A 23445-nucleotide genomic window follows, 5' to 3' on the forward strand; every position below is an offset into this window, starting at 1 on the left:
GGCGCTTTTGAATAATTCAAAAGCGCCTGTGAAGATCAGGTGATCTATCATAGGCGGCCCCAGTGAGAGGGCTGGGGGCCCGGGTCTCCTTGTATGGGAAAATTTGGTTGATTATAAAGGGAGTCAGTGAAGAATTACTGGACTGGAGTGGCCCTCTTTAGATCAGTCAGTGCCCCCTTCCCATTATAAAAAGTTCTGGATCCTCCACTGTCTATGTGTATCTTTAACAATAGCCACTTTATAACATTGTAGACTTGAAAAAATTTATTACTAAAATCTTGATTTTGGTTGATATTGTCCTGCATTATTATACAATGTACAATTTTCCCTGTATTCTTGTATCTTTGTCTATTAAGGGTCACAATTGTCACTTAAGGGATATGACGCCTTTATGGAGTCGACCGAAAATATTGGGCCATTTTGCCCCTCAGTGTTCTCCAAAGTGAAAAAAAATCCATGTAAGAATAAAAACAAACACGTTATCAATTTCATGCGAATATCTGGATTTACCTTCACCAGGAACGCTCAAAGCCGAATATAAGTAAACCGAGAACGCATAAGAACCAAAACAGTTGCTCCAACATAGCCAAGTTTCTAAGTTTAATTGGCCGATTACAAAAACCTTACTGTGGTGGCTTATCATAAACAAAAATTCAGCAACAGTACCCTGATTTCTTTCCCATCAACCAATAAATCACTTCTGCAGAACCTATAGCTATTGATAAATTTGTTTTCGGCTTTAATATGAAGGGGACCTATGAAGATTTATTTCGCAATGGACGTTAAGTAAATATAAATCAATCGACCTTACACTAGAATTATCACTGACTTATACGCCAATGCATGACAGAGTTGGTGGTTCCAACCCGAAACAGAAAAGCAGTTTTTTTTTTACAAACGACATATTTAATGCTTACTCTTTGCTGTCATCTGTAATCAAATACTAGTAGTAGGAATTTGTTAAACTATAAGTCTTGTTCTTTTTATTTTTACAGCTATTACTTCTGTTGTACCATTTGCTAAAAAGCTACAACTATCAGATGACCTTCAGACCACGTGAATACTGTATCATTGATGTGAACTCACATCTATCTCTTTTGTTCTCATAATAGAACACCCGGAGCATATTCTGTGTTATCTATATTTTACAAATTGTGGGTAACTTGAATTTAAGGGAGCGACACTTTAACTTTGGTTTTTTTTTCTGAAACGCGAACAATATTTAGTTTTTCGACGCTAGTAATCAATTTTTTTTTGTCAACTACTTGACCAGAATATTTCTTTTTCCTATTTTGGGGATCAGAATATGTTTTTTGGGAAAACATAGCCCCTCCCCATTGAATTTAAATGGTCTTTTCATTAGATGAGAAATAACTAACAATTGCTGCTAGTTTCTCTTAATAACTTTATTGTCTCATTAAGATGCACATCTTTATGTCATTTACGTTCATTCATGTCTATGTGTACACAATAAGGAGATGATATACTCGTTAGTTCATTAGCAATTAAAGTACGTATGGCGCACTGAGTAGTATTACTTCTTCAAAAATAAGGACATCAGCTTAATATTTATCAAATTTGCCAGTTTAGTACAAAATTATGATAAAAACTGACCACGATATGATACGTCTGTATAACTGAATCTTGAATTTATCATTTAAGTTTACCTTTCTATCTTCATGTCGCATAATAAACGTCGACAGGTGACACCAAAAATCAGTATAAATGTAAATGCTCCTCAGACAATCACAAGCATTTCTTCGGAAATCATCCGAAGTAGGCCGATATTGAAGGGTGATCAGCAATCCCTGGTAAGTTTTGAATTCTGCTTATTTGTAGGCGAATGTTATAGGATATAAAGAACTAAATGGTGGCCCCGTTGCCGGCAATGCTATTTTTAGCAATTGTCTCCTAATAAGGCGTTTTCATTAAACTAATTATGGAAAATCTGTTGTTGTCTAATTGAAGCTCTATATCTATTTGTGATTTTACCGCACTCAAATATATATGGTCCCATGGCTTTTCTTGGTGAATTTTGGGGTTTTTCACGATACCTGACGATTTCGCAGAAAATTTTCCCTAATTTTGAGCAACATAAAAAAATTATTTTCGGCATTTCATACTATACATTTTAGGACAAATTTGTGCTTGCATGAAACTTCATTCATAATGCTTTCCAGAAGAAAAATTTATAAAAGATATAACAACCAATCACAGAGAGCCATCTATTTTTATCTCTATGTCATGTTCCCTTCATAAAATGGCTGCGCCCATGTAATTTTATTTGGTACATTGTAACCATCATGTCACTTATATTTTCATAAACATACAAGTGTGGACACATATCAGTGTGTATAGTATGTTTGAATGTTTGACAAAAAAAAATTAAAAACAAAAAATTGCAAAGTGTACAAAAAAATGTATTTAAAAGTTGAACGATTTTTTTTTGTATGTATAATTGTTGACAACTGCGCTAAGATTATACAAACATGAAATAGTAGGTTTTAGCAACTTTATGGTTTATAAACATATACAGAAGACATTATCCTTACCTCTTTTCCTCAACAACTTTACATAAATATATTATTGTATGAACATATATATTAATATATGTCAAGGCTCCGTGTTGAAGGCCGTACTTTAACCTATAATGGTTTACTTTTTAAATTGTTATTTGGATTGAGAGTTGTCTCATTGGCACTCACACCACATCTTCCTATATCTACTTTATATGCATGTTAAGTGGTGATACGGATATGATCGATAAAACATCAACCCGGCAACATAAAGAAACATACATATTATGGTCGCATGATGACTTGTAGGAGGCACGGTAGTATTTTCAGGCCCATAAGGGATAATGATAGCCTTTTTAGAATTTCCACCACTTTCTAACACTGCAAAAAAAAAATCTACATAAACAGTTAACTGAAGTACTTTTATTATACTATTCAAAATTGAATTTGAATATGTATCATGACCGTTTACTTTTTTTATATCTTTAAAAACCTATGGCCACTAGTGCTCTTAGGTCTTTTATCAGGCAGTGAAGACAAAATTAAAAAAAAAAAAAAAAAATATTTCACCCGTACGAATTTTTTTTTCATATTATCATGATTATTCTACACCTGATTCATCCCTTAGTTTGGGAAAGTATGATCAGTTGATACTGTATTGTCTGTATTTTCTATCCAATCGCACTGTTCAGATACATTGACCCAAGTATGGTACATAGACGAACAACCTAAATTCTGGAATGCAAATACTACCGTGCTTCCTGTAGTTTACTATGATCTTGTTTATTCGTCTTTGGTGTTTTAATTTTCTCGATCATACACAATCATACCACACTTTATTATTTTTAAAATCAACAGCAGGCAATCGTAAACAAAAATATATATCAACAACTAAATCGCTCCTAGTCTAGGATAGTAATGACAAAAATCAACAGAGACTATCAAAGCTCTGTCATCAACACAATCGTTCATAATTGGCTCTTAGAAATGGTACATTCATTTAGAGGGGATTCGTGACATTTCAGAAATAGATGTCCTTAACCTTTCAATTATTATCAAGTTGATAATTCTTTACGAGCTAGTTTTTTCTTCTTTTAGCAATTAAAAAAATCCCAATAATTTAATGTTCTTATTTTTATCATTAATGAAATGTCATTACTATTACTCAGAGGTGTTGTTCTCGCCTCGCCTTTATGAAATCCTGCGTAATTGTATAATAATATCTATGGTATCTTAAAGTTTAAAACTCGCATTAAGAAGCTAGCTGTTGTTTAAAATAAAATATTTGTATCTAAATTTCAGGTATCAAAAATGAAGTGCCTATTGGTATTTACTTTGGTTGTTTCTACCGCAATGGCGGCAATAGATGAAAGTAGAATTAAACTCATCGAGAGGAAATTTGAAGACTTGGCAAGGCAACTAATGTTGACTGAACTGGCAATGGGAGAACGAGCACGATCCGACGAAGATTCTGGAATCAAGCAGATCCGAATTACAGCTGACGGCACACAATCGTACTTTGATGCAACACACACATTCAACTCAGTTTGTTCTATCCATGAGCACTCCAACTATGACAGAACTGTTGGTATGGGTGAATTCACTGCTTCCCTGAATGGTATAGAATTTAGAACAAGACACAATGACTATAGACTAAGTATGCCCCATAGAACAAAGAAGGACTTCCATTTACAAGAAAATATTCCTTTTCCAGCGGTTCCACCGTCAGTTCTTCGTAAGCCTACATTACAGGAACAAATTCAAGAAATGCACAACTATTTTAGAGCATTCTCCTTCCAAAACTTTCACTTCAGAGACTATCGTCCATATTTCAAACCTGTATTATGTTACTTAGAAGGAACATGGACCGTAAATACAAAAACTCTGAATGAACCATTTGAAAGTGATCGTCATCATATTGATGCAGCAAGCTGGTTCGATCTACAAGAAAAGATTAGGTTCACATCGTATACAGGGGGAAAACACTACTTGGAAAACTTTTCATACCTGCCAACAACTATTATGAACATGGTAAATGGAACACCCGAGTATGCGCAATGGAATTACAGAATAGCCTGTCATCCGTTGAAAAACGACTTGCCATTAGCTGCTATGAAACCTGTTGACGATATGGCGGCTAGAATTGGCCACAGATGGAATATAACAAGATTTTCCCATTCGAGAGCAGCAAGATTTGTATTGGCTCCTGATTTCAATGGGAACAGAAATAAATATCATTGGCAAGATGGATACGGTTCATTTCCGGATAGAAGAACTTCAATCAACAGTGTTCTTGACTTGGTCATGTCAGAGATTCCAGGTAAAGACAACTATCCAGCAAAGTTGACCGATACCACATTTGGAAAAAGAATACTAGACCCAAGAGTTCATAATGCAACGGAACTTAATACTGGATATTATCACAGGTACTTTAGACACGAAAGGAAAGGAGCCATGGGGACGTTCAACGCCCACAGAGGATATTCGGACAGAAATCTGTTTGTTGCTCAGACGTCAAATCCAAAGGTGGCCGAGATGAAAATTAAATGGTGTGGTAAAGATGAACACACCCACAAACCTTTCTGTAAAGAAGAAGGAGTAAGATATTCATACGCAATTCCACTAGAAATCATATACTTGAATCCTTTAATGTCGTGGAATCCTTACAATTTGGAGTACATTACCGATCATAGACAAAAATATATAGTAACTAAAAATGGACGAAATGGCGGTTTCACGTCCGACAAAGCCTACAATGGTACAACATATGACAAGTACTACAGAACTCCGGTCGAGTTTTACCATACCAAACAAACAACTGTCGATAAAGATGCTGCAGATACTTCAAGAGGAGGGGTTGGTGTACTTGACAAACATGGCAACGTTAAAAAAGTCTTATCAGCTGGTGTACGTATAACATTACCTGAAATTCCTGGTGTTGGAAAAATTAGAATGAGATACCCCATCATGCCAATAACAAGTGAAGGAAATCAGATTGGAAAAGAGGTAGAAGCAGTAAAAGATGTATTGAACCACCTAGAAACAATGGGAGGTTATCTTCAAGAAAGACCAAGTGCATTGTCTGGAGGCGGTAATTCTAAAGCAGATGCACATTTCCGTACTTCCGTTACTAACCAAGATCCACCAGGTCATCACTTTCACGAAATGTACATTCCCAACGAGGACATGATCGATCTAGGAAAAGGTCATACAATCACCGTTGTGACAACAACAGATAACGCACATGACCATAAAATTGAAGTATCTTATGACCAACATACACACAAGTACATTATTCATAAATGCGATGGCCACGATAAATGTTGGGATGGCCACACTGCTGACCTACTCAGGATTACATAGGTCTCTCTATAATGTTTATGCTAATTTGATTTTGAATAAACCATTTGTTAACGCAATCAAAAGAGTCTTACTATTGAATTTGCAAGGATTGAATTTAAATCATTGCAAAAATACTATTTTTCACAAAAATTGAACGTGTGTTCGACTCAAAAGTTGGTCTTAATGGTATACACATAACATAACATAAGAATACTAAGTACCACATTCGACCATATGAACGATATTGGTATTCCTTCGAAAAAAAGCATTAGATAGCGGGTTATTTTAATTCAAGTTCTTTTGCTATACATTTAATATCAATCTTCTATTAATCTTTCGACTGAACAATAAACTAAAGAATCCACTAAAATTTAAAGATGATGTTGTGCTTGATATATTCCGATTTATAATTCCAAATGGCGATGTCTGTAGAGTCATTTAAATAAGTCCCTCTGTTAACATTTTTTTTCTACACGTCTTTGACATTGAATTTATATTTGCAAATTATATGTGATACAACTTTTTACCAGTATTATACACTATGACAAAATGGCGACATAGACGTACTTAACTGTGAGTTCTGGTAATAGTCAAATATGTACATACTTTACCGTCACACTCAAGTTCACTTCAACCTAATAAAAAAAAAGATAGAAACGAAAGATACCAATCGATCTTAAACATCACAAGTATAAAGTAAACTTTAAATGCGATGGCAAAAACGAAAATGACGAACAGACAAACATCAGTACAAAAACACAACATAGAAATTCAAAGACTGAGCAACACGTGCACCAATAAAAAACGAATATAATTGCCCCACTCAGAAAAAAGCAGGTCCTTCTCACTGGGTGATATATGTGGTGTTCAAAGTACAAACCCGATTAAAATAAGGTTCAAGTGCTCAATGTGGAGCAGCATCTACTTACTCTTCCAGAGTACCTGAGATCACCCCCTGGTTTTAGTGGGATTCGTGTTGCTTTTTTTAGGTTTCTATGTTGGTTCTTGTGTACTATTATTTCTCTGTTTGTCTTTTTATTGTTAACTATGGCGCTGTCAGTTTATTTTTAATCTATGAGGTTGACTGTCCTAGTATCTGTTGCTCCTTCTTTCTTCTGAAATGTACATATTTATGATAGCGTATATTTATTGGTTAAGGTTATTTTAGGTGTAGATAAAGATACAAGATTATAGTTTTAGTTCTCCTCTTATATTTAATGCGTTTCCCTCGGTTTTAGTTTGTTACCCCGATTTTGTTTTTTGTCCATGGATTTATGAGTTTTTAACAGTGGTCTACTACTGTTGCCTTTATTCCATACCTTACCAAAAATATTATACCATAAACATGATAAAAAGTATGGCTATTCAACCTTTTTATGGCTAAAATTTGTTAGAAATTATGAGATATAAGATTATACATGAAAAAAACCTATTTTATGAAAATCGAAAGAACACTGAAAAAAGAGGGTTAGATAAAAAAAAAAAAGTTGAGAGAAAGATCACCTGTATAAGTGCTTCCTGAAATGTAATCCCTGTAATAAAATTAACGGTACCAATTTAATTACACCACAGTTTTCTTGCTTCATCACAAGATTATATAAATTCCTTTAAAAAAAAATGTTTTAGGTTATCTCCATTTAAAAATTATGTATTTTTTTAATCCTAAAGTGTTTCTTTTATGTATGAAATGATGTTAGCATGGAATTATCCCATTTTCTGTTTATTATTTTTTCTCATTTAAAAGAAACGTTCACAATTTAATTTCTTTTCTATATCACATTTTCTAATAATGGTAAAAATCTAGTCCGATCATTAGCAACTGTCTACAAAACAATATAATTTGAGCTCAGAACACATTTTAAAGTATTGAAAATTGACATTGATAGTTTAGTATGGGAACATTATGTACTTTTTTTTTTTTTTTATCTTTATTCAACCCACCATTTTTTCTTAAAATGTCCTGAACCAAGTCAGGAAAATGGCCACTTTTATATTTTAGTTCGTTTCTGTGTGTTTTTTCATTTAATTGGTGTGTTTCTGTTGTGTCGTTGTTCGATAGGACGTGTCACAGTACCTTTCTATATTTGGTTTTGATGTTATATTTGTTTTTCTCGTGGGATTTTGTCTGATGTTCAGTCCGTTTCTGTGTGTGTTACATTTAAGTGTTATGTCGTTGTTCTCCTCTTATATTTAATGTGTTTCCCTCGGTTTTAGTTTGTTACCCCGATTTAGTTTTTTGTCCATGGATTTATGAGTTTTGAACAGCGGTATACTACTGTCGCCTTTATTTCTCCTCTCATATTTGATGTGTTCCCCTCAGTTTTAGTTTGTAACCCAGATTTGATTTTTACTACTGTTGCCTTTATTTAAGGTAAACAAACAAAAATAGAATTTTCGATTTACGATTTCCAAAAATCGCAATTGGTGTCATGATCGCAGGATAAGCGTGATAGGATGATAAATATTCTTCGAGTATAACCCCGATGAAATGTTAAATAAAGATTATCAATAGTATAAGCCACTTGTTACGAAAACATGAATACAACGGACTCATAAAAAATAGATTTTTTTATAAAAAAAAGATTAAGAAAGACAATCAACATCTCTTCAATCATCAAACGGAGTATTTGAATATTTAAGTGACTTGAAAACAGATAATTGACGGAGAGAAATTGTCAAATTACATCAAACAAAAGAAACATTAACAACAAATATTAACAGTGTCACAATATAAGAAGTCTTGCAACAAAGTTGGGTTTTTAATTTCTAGGTCATTTTGTCTCTTTCGAGAATTTAGTTATCTCATTTGCAATAATACAACATCGTCTTATTTTCATAATGAAAAAAATAAACGAATAGAAGAAATTAAAAAAAAACAAAAACAGCAAAAGCTATTGAAAAAATAGGCAGACGTCGATATTATTAAGAAAATGAGACAAGGAACGACATGGCATACTGTTATAAAATTAGACATTCAATGGGATATTTTGAAACCATGCTCTTCACAAGAGTAAAGAGCAATCATTAGTTTCCGCCTGCATTAATTTTATTTCAATCACAAAATCAGTTTTATAAGTGTCAAAACATTCTGGAATTCTAAAAATAATTTACACCTTACATATAATAATACCTTTAAACTGTTTTTAATGCTGAAAATTAGGAAAAGAAATATCGTTACACCAATTGAAAATATTCATGTTTGTCCTTTGTATTCTCTCGAAGAAAAAACCCAGATGTGCAGTAAACGTGGTCAAATGATTTATTTCCCCATAGTGCTGTTCGAAATTCAAAGTACAACACAAGGTTAAGATAATTCATTTTAAGAAAACATGTTTAAAAATCACGAGAAATGGATGAAATTAAGACTTTTATTTAATCTTGCTTCAATATAGACGTGAGGTAAAGTTAAAATGATTTGGTTTATTCAACATTTACTTTATTGGTTTTTTTTTAAATTCTACTGACATTTGGAAATAAATTTTAGCATTTGGTAATTCCAACCTCGGTTGCCCAAATGAAAAATTAAAATATGCTAGTAATAGAATATAAATGCTACAGTCACTTTTCTTTTTCCGTCATATTCATTTTTGAAGAAGAAAAGAATGTGGCGGATTTAACCTAATTTTAAAACAAGCAAACCTCATACTTGTATGACAACTATTTATAATGCTGTCATAAGGACAAAACCAAAGACGAAACCCAAACAGACATAACTAGTCAATGAGATGATAATTTGACAAACTGTGTAAACATATATCACAGACCAAAAAAATGAACAGACTACAAAATCTAAATAAACATTCAAATAAACTAGACAAAGAAGCCAACAAAAGAGTAATTATGGACTTCCCAGCCGCCATTATATTATTCCGCTGTCAAATTTATAAATCACAGAGAAAGTAAAACTAAAACACTTTTAAAAAATATAACACATCACAATTGAAAATAGTGATACGTGCATTTATATTCTTTAATTTCGTAAAACAAATAACAAATAAATAAAGAGAAAACAAAAATCCTGCATGTTTTGTAAGGTCTTCGTCACCATACCGTGTATACGATTCTAGCGAAACTAAACATATTTTGTCGTAGTACCTTGGAAAAAGTGTCAAGTTATATACATTAGTAATGCATGCATGAAGAATTTTCCAGTTTTGGCTTAGTCTTAAGTTTTATGTTGTATCTTGTGTTCTATTATTTGTCTGCTTGTCTTTTTCTTTGTTAGATATGGCGTTGTCAGTTTATTTTTATGCCCCACCTACGATAGTAGAGGGACATTATGTTTTCTGGTCTGTACGTCCGTTTCTACCGTCTGTCCCGCTTCAGGTTAAAGTTTTTGGTCAAGTTAGTTTGTGATGAAGTTGAAGTCCAATCAACTTCAAACTTGGTACACATGTTCCCTATTATATGATCTTTCTAATTTAAATGCCCAATTAGAGATTTTACCCCAATTTCACGGTCCCCTGAACATAGAAAATGATAGTTCGAGTGGGGCATTCGTGTACTGAGGACACATTCTTGTTTATTTATGAGTTTGACTGTTCAGCTGGTATCTTTCGCCCCTCTTTTATGATATGAAAATGGAGAGAATTGTCTGCACTGATATTTAAGAAGATAAGCATTTTGCATACTTATTTATAATTCATTCGACATACAGTTGCAAAATGTATGAAATTTATTGAAATGAATATTGTCAGTTTATGGAAGATGTGGTATGAGTGCCAATGAGACAACTCTCGATCCAAGTCATACTTTGCTCACACCGAACAGAAAGCTGTAAAGGCCATCAAAAAGTACTAGTGAAAAAACATTCAAACGTGAAAACCGATGGCCAAATTTGTATAAAAGTGAGAATCGAGCAACATTTATGAACCACAGCAACGAACGGTAACCACTGAACATCATTATTTGTACAATGTCACGATTTACTTTGTTCTTAACAGACTCATTAATTAATTACAAAATAGTGTAAAATTAGGGATACTATAATTTACACTGCCTTTGGTCAGTTTTTTAACGAAACAACACCAGAAAAAAACTTAATTCCTTCACTCATCAGATCAGCCCCGTCCATGGTTTTAGATATTTCTTTTAGGTCCTCGATAACACAAGCTAAGAAGATAACACTTTTGTGCTGACATAATAAATCATTGGTATTTTGATTCTGTAAGACGATGTTTTGAAACATTTCAGACTAACAAATGTCATATGTGAGACGATGTTTTAAAACATTACAGACTAACAAATGTCATATGTAAGACAATGTTTTAAAACATTACAGACTAATAAATGTCATACGTAAGACGATGTTTTAAAGCATTACAGACTAACAAATGTCATATGTAAGACGATGTTTTAAAGCATTACAGACTAACAAATGTCATATGTAAGACGATGTTTTAAAACATTACAGACTAACAAATGTCATATGTAAGACGATGTTTTAAAACTTATAAGACTAACAAATGCCATATGATAGTTTTTAATCTATAAAGTAAAAACGTGTACAAAGGCAAAAGGAGTCAATTATTTTAGAATAACAAACTGAACTCCTTCGGGGCTGTTGATACCACAGTCCATCGGGGAGGACGCCATGCACTGTCTACCATTGTCTGGGAAAGGTTGGTGCTCGTCCCTTCAGTTAACATTCATTAGATATGAACACAACACTATAAAAGAAAAAGAAAATTTATGCCTTTTATTGTCTTATCGTCATACTTCACCGGTCTTTTAACATTTTACAATTTGCTATATAAACCTGTATGCACAGCCATTTTTTTGTTTTTTATTTGTATACCACTGTTTTTATATTCTTTATCCTTATTACGTTCAGTTCGCTATAAAATTTCTATTTACTATTGTAAATATGTAACATTAACAATAAACGGCTAACTAATAGATTATAACAAAATCTTTTTTACTTGTAATCATAGTAATCATTGAAGTGTTAAACTATCAACATTATCTTAAATTCTAGTATATTTAAGGATTTTTTTCTAATTAATTAAAAGAGATAACTAATAGGTATTGTATTTTTCTTATCTGACTCTCAACAACTCTTTAGAATAATATCAGCTCCTGTTGTTCCTGTTGTTTCATATTAACTAATTTGTGATGCTTCAATCATCTCTTGTTTTACATTCTTTATAGTTGAATTTTGGTTGTAATATTTCTGTTTGTTTTTTGGTTTTTTTTTATCGTCTTCTGATTTAGAATTATTCGTTGAATACAAACTTTCGTGGTTTCGAGCTTTCATGTGAACCACAAATTTGAATGTTCATCACCTTGTCTTTATGGTTGTATGTAAACTGTATCAAAGACACGAAATTAAATATCCACGACAATAAGTGAATTCACAGTTATCGGGTTTGTGATTTTAACTGGAAGGTTCGAAAAAATATTTCAATCATTTATAAAAATCATATTGATTACTTTATCATGATTTTTATCAATGATTGTTATTCTTGGTTCGAACACGGTTAAGATTTATAAAACCTTTTCATAACAAGACAGTAACTACACACACGTAAGTGTTGGAGAATATCAATTATTAGAGAGCATTTTCTATAAGATAAAAAAAAATCCAATTTAATGATTGATTATTAAAAGTAAAGTTTTATCAAAATAGGAAAAAAGGCATCGCTGCTGAATTATTCACCTGCAAGTAAATTATTCGACCAGATTGAAACAATCATGTGACCTGCAATTTGCAATTTAACCCCTTAGGATAGGGATGGGTTACGCATACATTTGATGTTTATGATATCAAAAGGAAATGAATGTCAACTTTGAAAGTGACACCAGGGTAAATCTTTTGGTTTACTGATTCGATCAACAAAAAATCGTTCTTCATATACAGATAAAAACGATGATAACATTGTTTTTAATCTATAATCTGAAATCAAACAGACCTAAATAAAACTTCCAATTGCACGTTTCCACTTTTATAATATGTTTATATAGGGTTATTTTAAAGGAGCATTAGCTACGAGTACGAGATGTATAAAAAAATAACTTATACATTTTTTTTTTTTGATCAATCAATAATGAAATGCAAATAGTGAAATAATAATTAGCTTTTAGCAGCAAGTATGCGTTTCCCTGTATAAGAATGAATTTGTGGTGATCGAATCAATTAATTAAATGATTTACCTTTGTTTTATAGCTTTTTTTGACAAAATTGACGCATACTGGCACTTTGTTTGTTCGGCTGTTCAGTTTATACAGTTGATACATAACCTTTTGGAAGGTTAACATTATGATTCAGTTAAAAACAATTGCCTATACCATTACATTTTCAATTACCCTATCCCTGCAGATGTCAGCACCGAAGTACTGTCGATACCATGAGGCAACTGAGGAATGATAGTCCACAAGTAAACGAATGGACCCAGCGGTGTAAAAAATTAACAACACGCTATAAATTTTATGCGTGAGATTTTCGAGATTCATCTCCATCAAGAACGTCCAAGTGAGCCGAATATTTGTAAACAAGGCATGAAAAAGAACCGAAACAGTTGAAGATTGATGAGATCAAAGTCAAATTTGCCAGAGGAAAACCTTCGTCTACAAATAAAAACCGTTGTTGTTTTCTCACTTATCGTATTTGTTGATTTTTTTTCCTTTATCAGTACTTTTTCAGCAAAGTTTAAAATTTTACTGTACTACACTGGACTCTAAAACTTGTCACATTGATTGGACTCTTGGACTAGACTATACAAAGCGCTTCTAAATTTTTTCTATATCTCTAATTTATAATCTAAATAGTTATAAATAGTTAAAATGTGAAAGTGTATGTCTTCTCCGATTGATTATTAGAAACTGGACATTACACACTCAATTGTTTTATCTCGTATTATCTGTCGCTTAATCAGCATGCATTTGCAAATGTATAGCTTTACTTTTCCATATCGTAATAAAAGAAGATATCAAATTTTCACATTTTCTCATTTAAAAGATTATAGATTGGAAGGGAAAAAAATATTCATATAAATCACATACCTATATTTCTTTTTTTGATTAAATTAAAATATCAGAAACGTACTTTTTCCCTCGAAATACAAAACAGTGTCAATGTTAGGTTCCGTAATGTAACACAAAAACAATTACATTGTACTATATTTTACAATGCCTATTATAGATCGATGACCATCGACATACTTGTAATTAAAGGTGATTAGAGCCCCCGAAAGTCAATGTTCAGTTGGAAGCAGGAATCATTATAATGTTTATAGCAAAATAAAAGATTATCTCATTTACTAATTTTAAAAAGCGTGCAATTACAAATGTTTAATGACATTTTCGATTGACTGATTCATCTTTTACAGATGAAAAAAAAATAACGTTCAGGTATGCACAGCTTAATCTCTTCCAGATTACAGTGTATCAACGAAATTCGTCATATATACCAGGATAAAAATTAGGTACGTCACACGCGCGTCTTGTTTACTGAAGAATGGTCAGTGACAATCGAATAAAAAAGGATAAATGTCCCAAATAAAGTACGCAGTTGAAGAGTATTGAGGACCCAAAATTTCAAAAGGCTTTACCAAATACACATTCGGTAATATATTCCTGGGATAGAAAATCCGTTGTATTTCGAACAATTAGTCAAATACTTATAAATTGTTAATTAGTAATTATGAAAATCTCCACGATAAATTTTGGGACCCTTTCCAGCTTGCTATTAGGTGTGAACCAAGGCTCCGTGTTGAAGGCTCTACTTTGACTTATAATGGTTAGCATTTTACAAACTGTGACTTGAAAGGAGAGTTGTCTAATTGGTACTCATACTACATCTTATTATATTATCAGAGATAATAGGATTACAATTGTGTCCGCCAGACGCGCATTTTGTCTTCAAAAATACTCAGCGCCGGAACAAGGTGATAAGAGTTTTGTTGGAAATATAGCAGATGATATTTAAGCTGAAATATATTATAAATATGCTTTTTATTTTTTAAAGTATCATCTTTCACAAACTGTTGTATGGTCATTTTCATTCAACATTCCGAATACTAGTAGTCAATTCGCCTTGTGTAGATTTTCGGTCTTTGCATCCACCCGTCCATCCCGTGCTAGGTATAAACGATAGATTAAAGGTTTGTTTAAGGTCAAGTTGTAGTGGCAGGAGCTTTAAATTAAGAATAGACATACATTTCGAGGTAAACTAGTTTTATATAAATGCCAAACGAGGGTGGCGACCAAGCTGTTGTGGTTAACTAAACATAAATGCGATAATATAAGCAGCCCATGGTATCTTATAGACTCATATTCTAAGGTTTTTTTTCCAAATGGCCATCCTTTACATTAGTATCATTGATGTATAAAATATACTTTAAGATTCATACTATTTATACATATAAATCGTCATAGATACCAGGATTGAAATTTTATATTTACGCCATACGCGCGTTCGTCTACAAAAGACTCATCAGTGACGCTCGAATAAAAAAAATGTTAAAAAGGCCAAAATAAAGTACGAATTTGAAGAGCATCGAGGACCAAAGAATTCTAAAAGTTTTTTTTCAAAATACAGCTAAGCTAATTTAGTTCTGACGTAGTATTTTAAAAGTTCAAAGTTTTGTAAACAGTTTACTAATAATTATGAACATATCAATAAAAACTCAATTCATTACAGAAATGCCAACCAATGGGCTTGGTGATACCTTCTGGGAATTAAAACTCCACCAGCAGTGGCATCAACCCAGTGGTTGGAAATAAACTCATCATAGATACAAGGATTCGATTTACACTATACGCGTTTTGTCTACAATAGACTCATCAGTGACACTCGATTAAACAAATGTTAAAAGAGCATTGAAAAATTCCTTAAAATTTGCCAAATACCGCTAGGGTAATCTATTCCTGAGGCCAAAAAAAAACATAGTATTTAAAAAACAAAATAGATAACACAAAACAAAAAGCATTTAACACAAAAATATAAGGGTTCTGCGGAACACTGTGTCTCGCTTGCAATTGTTGCGCGCTGTCAACGTAAAATTCTTATCTTGAGTTAAACAGTAAAATACATAAAATTCCGTAGAGGTTTGACAAAGTCATTGATGACTGGAAATCTTTCACTGCAGACTTAATGTTAACTGTATTAAAACACTAAGTTCATTTATCAGTAAAATACGGGAAAAATGAAAATTAATATAATCAACATTTGTCCCTGGACACTGTCGATGTTCAAATTTGGGAAAAATGCATGACGATTTGACGAAGTATTCGATGTCTTTAAAAACAATAACACAGACTGAACCATAATTGTGACGGCATTGAAACCGACGCCGGAATCTAGAATCGCGACGTCTTGGTTTCTAGACATAAATGTCGCAACTCAATTTTAAAATGATGACACATAATGACTTGATGATGATTCTATAAAATATTATATTATAAAGTATAGATTATTGCTAAAATAGCAATTCTTCTTTTATACAATAAAAAATGTCGAATTACATAATTATGCATTTAGATATTTTGAAGATGACCTGTACTCACTTTGTTGGCGAAATGTACTTTTGACGAGTGCAAATCAAGTACCATATACAGCTGAAACAAAATTTTATCAATCCTATCTTTTATCAATCCTATCTATTGTTGGTATCCCTTACAGCGACAGGTGCGAGCTTTAATTTGTATAAATATATTCATCCGCTCAGACATCAACATGCATTTCTTCGGAAGACATCCGAGGTAGGCACACATTATTAAGAATCCAGCAATTCCGGTAAGTTATACTATTAATTATATTTTTTTGTAAAAAATTAAAACAATACGTGAAAACTTAAATGCGTCCGATGCGCTTTTCTGACTTTATAGAGGGAGGCTCAAGGCTTAATGTTTGAAATCCGAGGATGTATAAAAACTGACACAGTTCAAGAGCTATATTACCTAAAATAGCCAAATCAATCTATAGTAGAAACATAAGTTTGTAGATATTTCAAAACTTATAAACAGATAAGTATAGGCTTTTTTTGTTATAAATCATGTCAGTACAGAAGTATTCACTACTGAGTTTATTATACCTTCGGGGACGCGTAAATGTTAAGTTATTTTCACGTTCAATAAGTTTGTCAGAACAAGTTCTATGCTGTAAATTTCTCTTGTATAAAGGTTTTAGGAAAATTAAATAACTTAAACGGCGCATCCTATTTATTTTATAACGAGCATTCCTCTTTTTCATTAAGATATCAGAGGGTAGCAAAACATAACATTATTTAAAAAAAAAGACCTAAATGGATAACGAATAGAATCTAAAATTTTGAGAAAAAGTAATGAAAACTGATTCAGTTCTGAATGTTCTTCCTGTAGAAATGAAATATAAGCCAAGACTCTGTGTTGAAGGCCGTACATTTACCAATAATGGTATAATTTTTTAAATTGTTATTTGGATGGAGAGTTGTCTCATTTGCTCCAACACCACATCTTCCTACATTTGTATATATATGATTTGGTTAATCTGATAAACATTATATATTTCTAAACATATTCAGTGTTAATCCTATTCAAACTTTCCAAATACACCCAAGATTAACTAATGTAGTCTTTTTTTTATAACATGCATTCAAATGCAGGATGCTTTTCTTTCAATAATACAAATTAGAGGGGAAATACCTTAGTCGTATGAAAAACATCACAAATACTGTGGTTTCATGATATGAAGTTGTTCCATTTTACTATGTTTAGTTATATAAAACTTATCAAAACATTGTACATTGTTACTTAAGGTTCATCATAAGGAATTGAAAAATATGGCCGTGTTTACACCTCAAAAATTACTATGAGTACAGACAAACTGGTACATTTAGGAAAGTTTTAAGGCATGGCAGGAACTAGATATATAAAAGTTATATGAAGTCTACGTTTCAGAAAATGAAAAACTTACCTGCATTTTGATGTGCATTTTTTTCCAGTCTGCAGAAGATAGCAAAATAAACAAACACCCGAGTTTCATTTGATACGGTCCACTCAGTTACACAGTTTAAACCTGTTAAATCACCTATTGTTTACAGGTGTCTATTGTCCATCTATTGTCCATTTAAATCAATACTACTCACAACATTGATTATATGAGGGGAGCTTCTCAATCGTTTTCACTACTTAGTTAATTTTTGCACCTTCTGCAGGAACGAAAAAAAATGGATAGCAAAATCTAAAAAAGTTAATAATTTTCTGAAACATAAAATGCATTTAAAATTTATATATCTAGTTCCTGCCATCCCTTAAAACTGTTGCAGGTGTATAGGTTAGTCTGTACTCAGAGTAAAATTTGGGGTGTAAATACGGCCATTTTAGCCAAAAGGTTATGATGAACCTTAAACAATGCTAATCGGAACATTTTCACTAGCGAAATTCACAGCTACATATTTGTCTGCATTTCCATTTTAAAGTAAACAGACAGTTTGGTTGCTTTTCACGTTGATAGCTTCGTTGAATGATAGCGTTTAATATTGTCATTTTTGTTATGGACTTTCCCTTTTTCAAACGATATGAGAATTCACTGTTTATGTTGAAATTTTCTAAAATTGTTTGGTTTTTGCACTTTGTATTGACAAATTTCGTTATTGTAAATGTAAAGAAACATAAGATATATTAAGACATATTGCACTTTCATCACACATGTACCACACAAACAAATTAACAATATGACCCGTAACTTGGTTACAATTGTAAATTTACTATTCTTTTTATTATACTAATCCTATGTTTTTAACTAAATTTCAGGTCTCCAAAATGAAGTACCTATTGGTTTTCTGTTTAGTTGTCTCGGCTTCTTATGCAGCCATAGATGAACAAAGGATTTCGCTCATAGAAAGAAAGTTTGAAGATTTGGCAAGGCAACTTATGTTAACCGAACTGGCTATGGGAGAACGAACACGATCCAACTACGATTCTGGAATCAAGCAGATCCGAAGTACAGCTGATGGTACAAAATCGTATTTAGATGAAACTCATACATTCAACTCAGTTTGTTCTATTCATGAACACTCTAACAATGACAGAACCGTTGGTATGGGTGAATTCACTGCTAACCTTAATGGTGTAGAATTTAGAACAAGACACAATGACTATAGACTAATGATGCCCCATAGAAGAACGAGGGCCTATCATGCTCTACAAGAAATTCCATTACCACCTACTCCCCCTTCAGTGCTTCAAAAGCGTACATTACCGGAACAAATAAAGGAATTGCAGAATTATTTTAGAGCATTCTCCTTCCAAAACTTTCACTTCAGAGACTACCGTCCATATTTCAAACCTGTATTATGTTACTTGGAAGGAACATGGACCGTCGATACCAAAACGCTAAATGAACCATTTGAAAGCGATCGCCATCATATTGATGCCACAAGCTGGTTCGACTTACAAGAAAAGATCAGGTTTACATCGTATACTGGGGGGAAACACTACTTAGAAAACTTTTCATACTTGCCAACAACTATTATGAACATGGTAAATGGAACACCCGAGTATGCACAATGGAATTACAGAATACTTTGTCATCCATTGAAGAAAGATTTGCCATTATCTGCTATGAAGCCTGTTGACGATATGGCGGCTAGAATTGGCCACAGATGGAATATAACAAGATTTGCCCATTCGAGAGCAGCAAGATTTGTATTGGCTCCTGATTATAATGGAAACAGGAACAAATATGAATGGCAAAATGGATACGGTTCATTTCCTGATAGAAGAACTTCAATCAACAGTGTTCTTGACTGGATCATGTCAGAGATTCCAGGTAAAGACAACTATCCAGCAACGTTGACCGATACCACATTTGGAAAGAGAATACTAGACCCAAGAGTTCATAATGCAACGGAACTTAATACTGGATTTTATCACAGGTACTTTAGACACGAAAGGAAAGGAGCCATGGGGACATTCAACGCCCACAGAGGATATTCAGATAGGAATCTCTTTGTTGCTCAGACATCACATCCAAATGTAGCCGAGATGAAAATTAAATGGTGTGGTAAAGATGAACACACCCACAAACCTTTCTGTAAAGAAGAAGGAGTAAGATATTCATACGCAATTCCACTAGAAATCATATACTTGAATCCTTTGATGACTTGGAATCCGTACAATATAGAGCACATTTCCGATCGCAGAAAAGCAGATATAGTAACTAAAAATGGTAGGAATGGCGGTCTTACGAAAGACAAAGCCTACAACGGCACATCATTTAATAAGTACTACAGAACTCCGGTCGAGTTTTACCAAACCGCACACACCACAGTCGATAAAGATGCTGCAGATACTGCAAGAGGAACAGTTGGTGTACTTGACAGACATGGCAACGTTAAAAGGGTCCTATCGTCAGGAGTTCGTATTACATTACCTGATATCCCAGGCGTTGGAAAAATTAGAATGAGATACCCAGTCATGCCAATAACAAGTGAAGGAAGTCAGATTGGAAAAGAGGTAGAAGCAGTCAAAGATGTATTGAACCACTTGGAAACAATGGGAGCTTATCTTCAAGAGAGACCAAGTGCATTGTCTGGAGGCGGTAATGCTAAGGCAGATGCACATTTCCGTACATCCGTGACTAACCAAGATCCACCAGGCCATCACTTTCATGAAATGTTCATTCCCAACGAGGACATGCTCGATCTAAGTAAAGGTCATACAATCACCGTTGTGACAACAACAGATAACTCACATGACCATAAAATTGAAGTATCTTATGACCAACATACACACAAGTACATTATTCATAAATGCGATGGTCAGGATAAATGTTGGGATGGCCACACTCCTGAACTATTCAGGCTTGAATAGGTATTTCTATAATATTATGGCAATTTGGTATTAATTAAAAAAATCATCAACTCAATCTCTAGAGTGTTATCATGTTTATCAAAAAGTCCTGTACCAAGTCAAGAATTTTTGTATATAAGTTGTTATCAAATAATTCGTGTCTATGTATGTTGCATTGACGTTTGTTTTGTTGTTCTTCTATGTTTCTGATCTTTTGTTGGTTTTCTCTAACAGTTTGTGTGTTTTCCTCAGTTTAAGTTTGTGTATAGATATAGGTGTGGTATGAATGCCAATGAGAAAACTCTGCATTCAAGTTACAATTTGTTTAAATAAACCATTATAGGTCAAAGTAAGGCCTTCAACAGGGACCTTGGCTTAAACCGAATAGAAAGATATACATGGGCCCCAAAATAACTAGTGCAAAACCATTCCAAAGGGAAACCAAAGTTAAAATATATATGATAAACGAGAAACTAGAAAGACTTATGAACAACATCAACAAACGACAACTTCTGAACATCAGATTCCTGATTTGGTACCCGGATTTGTGTTCTAACAATCGATTTATTTTTAAACAGTGGTATACTACTGTTGCCTTTATTTATCAATATAATGTTGCTTGAAAGTCATTGAACTTTTTGCACAAAAAACGTGTTCACCCAAAAAACGTGTTCACCCAAAAAATGTGATACACTCAAAGCTCAGTCTTTTAATTTTTTTTTTTACATTAGCTCAAGAACTTTGACGTTACTAACGATATTGGTGTCTCTTTAAAAAACATACAGTAAATTGAGTAGAGGAATCCCAACTTAAGCTCTTTCCCTTCACAAAAAATATGAAGAAGTCACAAAAAAGGGGTCTTAAAACCACAGTCTCATTTGAAGAAAGGACACATTCAGTCAAAATAAACTCATCATGAAAATGAGACTGCAATAAAAAAAAAATCGCTATTTAGCTAAATGTATCAGAATCACTGTTATGACAACAACATACAACTCATATGAGTATAGTAGTGAGGTATTTTTTTACCAACACACTCACACGTACACTATCCATAAACGCGATGGTCAATTTTTTTTCCTTTCATTTGTTCCTTTGGCTTACAGCGTTTGATTTTGTTAGTGTTTATTGACCTTCCAGTCTGGGATTTTCGGGTATTTTTGTGATAATATTTTGTGACGAACACACTGCTGAATTATGTAGGCTGGTATATGTTTCTCATGTAATTATAGGACAAATTAAAGATTTTATGAACTTGATACATCAAAATGTATAAGCAATATAAATACTGTACCATTTTAGGTCGTTATTGTAAATTACGAAAGTGCATATAGTAAAACATACGTTTCTAAACTTCTACCAAAGAACTTCAACACGGGGCCTTGTCTTACAATGAACATCAACCTATAAAGGGTCACAAAAATAACTAGTGTAAAACCATTCAAATGAGAGAAAAAACAACGTTCTAATCTATATAAAAGAAAAAACGAAAAAACTAGAAACACTTATCTACCACATCAACAAACGACTACTACTGAACATCAGATTCAGGACTAATGACAGGTGGAAACAAATACAGCGGGTTTAAACTTTCATCTTTATCTAATACAATAGGTTAGCATCACAACATAGAAAGACGCACTATAAGATATCAATTGAAATGGCTTAACTCAAACAAAAGACATATTAACACAAGTGAACATATACTTATATACTTACTGGAGGTGTGATGACCTGTTAATTTCCTTAATATATATTAAGTACGTTTCAGCAGCAAAGTTTATCGACAGGTTGTATGGATTCATTTAGGCACCATTTGCGCCTATTTAATATCAGACTTGATCTTGTACTGCTTTGCATTACGGATTAAGTTCAGTAAAGACCCTTCTAAATTGCATTTACTAGTAATTCATCAATTCTAAAACACTTACCGTTATCTTGATGATATGTTTTCTAACTATACTGCTGATATTTATCCAAAGGAACATTCTTTGAATAAATAAAAAAAATAAATGGCCATTAGTGTTCTTTCCTGTATTCGGTATTTCAGTTTCACACTACAATTAACGACGAAAGGGTTGGTTTTTCGTTTCCTATTGTTAATTTTCCTTTTTTGGACGTTGATGTTTTGAAATTCAATGAACGTATGCAATGTTTTACTGGTAAATTATGAATTCAGGGATTTCGTACCAACAAATTACTTTAAACTTTCGCTAAATTCTTCCATAGATATAAAGATTTGGTTTGGAAGTTTGGTTTATCTGCAGAAAACTGATTTCAAACGGGATAGCACATTTCTATTTGTACGGAGATGTTGTTTTCAGGGTCCAGAAATTAAAAATATATTCTAAAAGTTTACCAATTCAACAATTTAAAATTTTAAATAACATCTTTGAACATTCTTTATATTGTCATTAATATTGACTTTGTTATCATTACATCATAATAAAACTAACTATTATTGATATATACATCTGCACATTCATGGCTCTACTACCTGTATCTTGGCATTGCATAAGGTCGTGTGTTTCTCTTACTGTATATAACGTCTTTACACTAAATCTATTGGATGTTGTATGTGTACTGATTGATAATTCAGTCTCAGATGCATTTTTATTTTTATTTGGGGTCAACATCTTCGAAAACTCTCGGATATGAACTTAAGTGTTTTGTTGGTGTTGGATTTATTAAAAGTATCCGTCGGCGTCCACTCTTTGTTTTTTTGTCATTCTATTTGTATCCATCTGATGAGTTGATTCTTTTTCAACTAATTTTATAATTTGTTTTCATGTTGTTCTGTTATACCACTGTCCCA

The 23445-nt window shown here is 32.9% G+C and overlaps 2 protein-coding genes across 2 annotated transcripts; both read left to right on the forward strand.

The window, feature by feature from the left end:
• The first annotated feature begins 1745 nt into the window (after positions 1 to 1745).
• LOC134693328 (uncharacterized) lies at positions 1746 to 5941 on the forward strand. The gene is made up of 2 exons (XM_063554082.1): positions 1746 to 1811; positions 3819 to 5941. Exon 2 carries the CDS (start codon positions 3828 to 3830, stop codon positions 5877 to 5879), a length of 2052 nt encoding a protein of 683 aa, XP_063410152.1. The 5' UTR covers positions 1746 to 1811; positions 3819 to 3827; the 3' UTR covers positions 5880 to 5941.
• A 10577-nt stretch (positions 5942 to 16518) lies between these two features.
• Positions 16519 to 20706, forward strand: LOC134693329 (uncharacterized). Its single transcript, XM_063554083.1, has 2 exons — positions 16519 to 16593; positions 18591 to 20706. The coding sequence occupies exon 2, from the start codon at positions 18600 to 18602 to the stop codon at positions 20649 to 20651; it is 2052 nt and encodes a 683-aa protein (XP_063410153.1). The 5' UTR covers positions 16519 to 16593; positions 18591 to 18599; the 3' UTR covers positions 20652 to 20706.
• The last annotated feature ends 2739 nt before the right edge of the window (positions 20707 to 23445 follow it).

This window comes from Mytilus trossulus, chromosome 12, assembly GCF_036588685.1.
Source record: "Mytilus trossulus isolate FHL-02 chromosome 12, PNRI_Mtr1.1.1.hap1, whole genome shotgun sequence".
NCBI classification, from domain to species: domain Eukaryota; kingdom Metazoa; phylum Mollusca; class Bivalvia; order Mytilida; family Mytilidae; genus Mytilus; species Mytilus trossulus.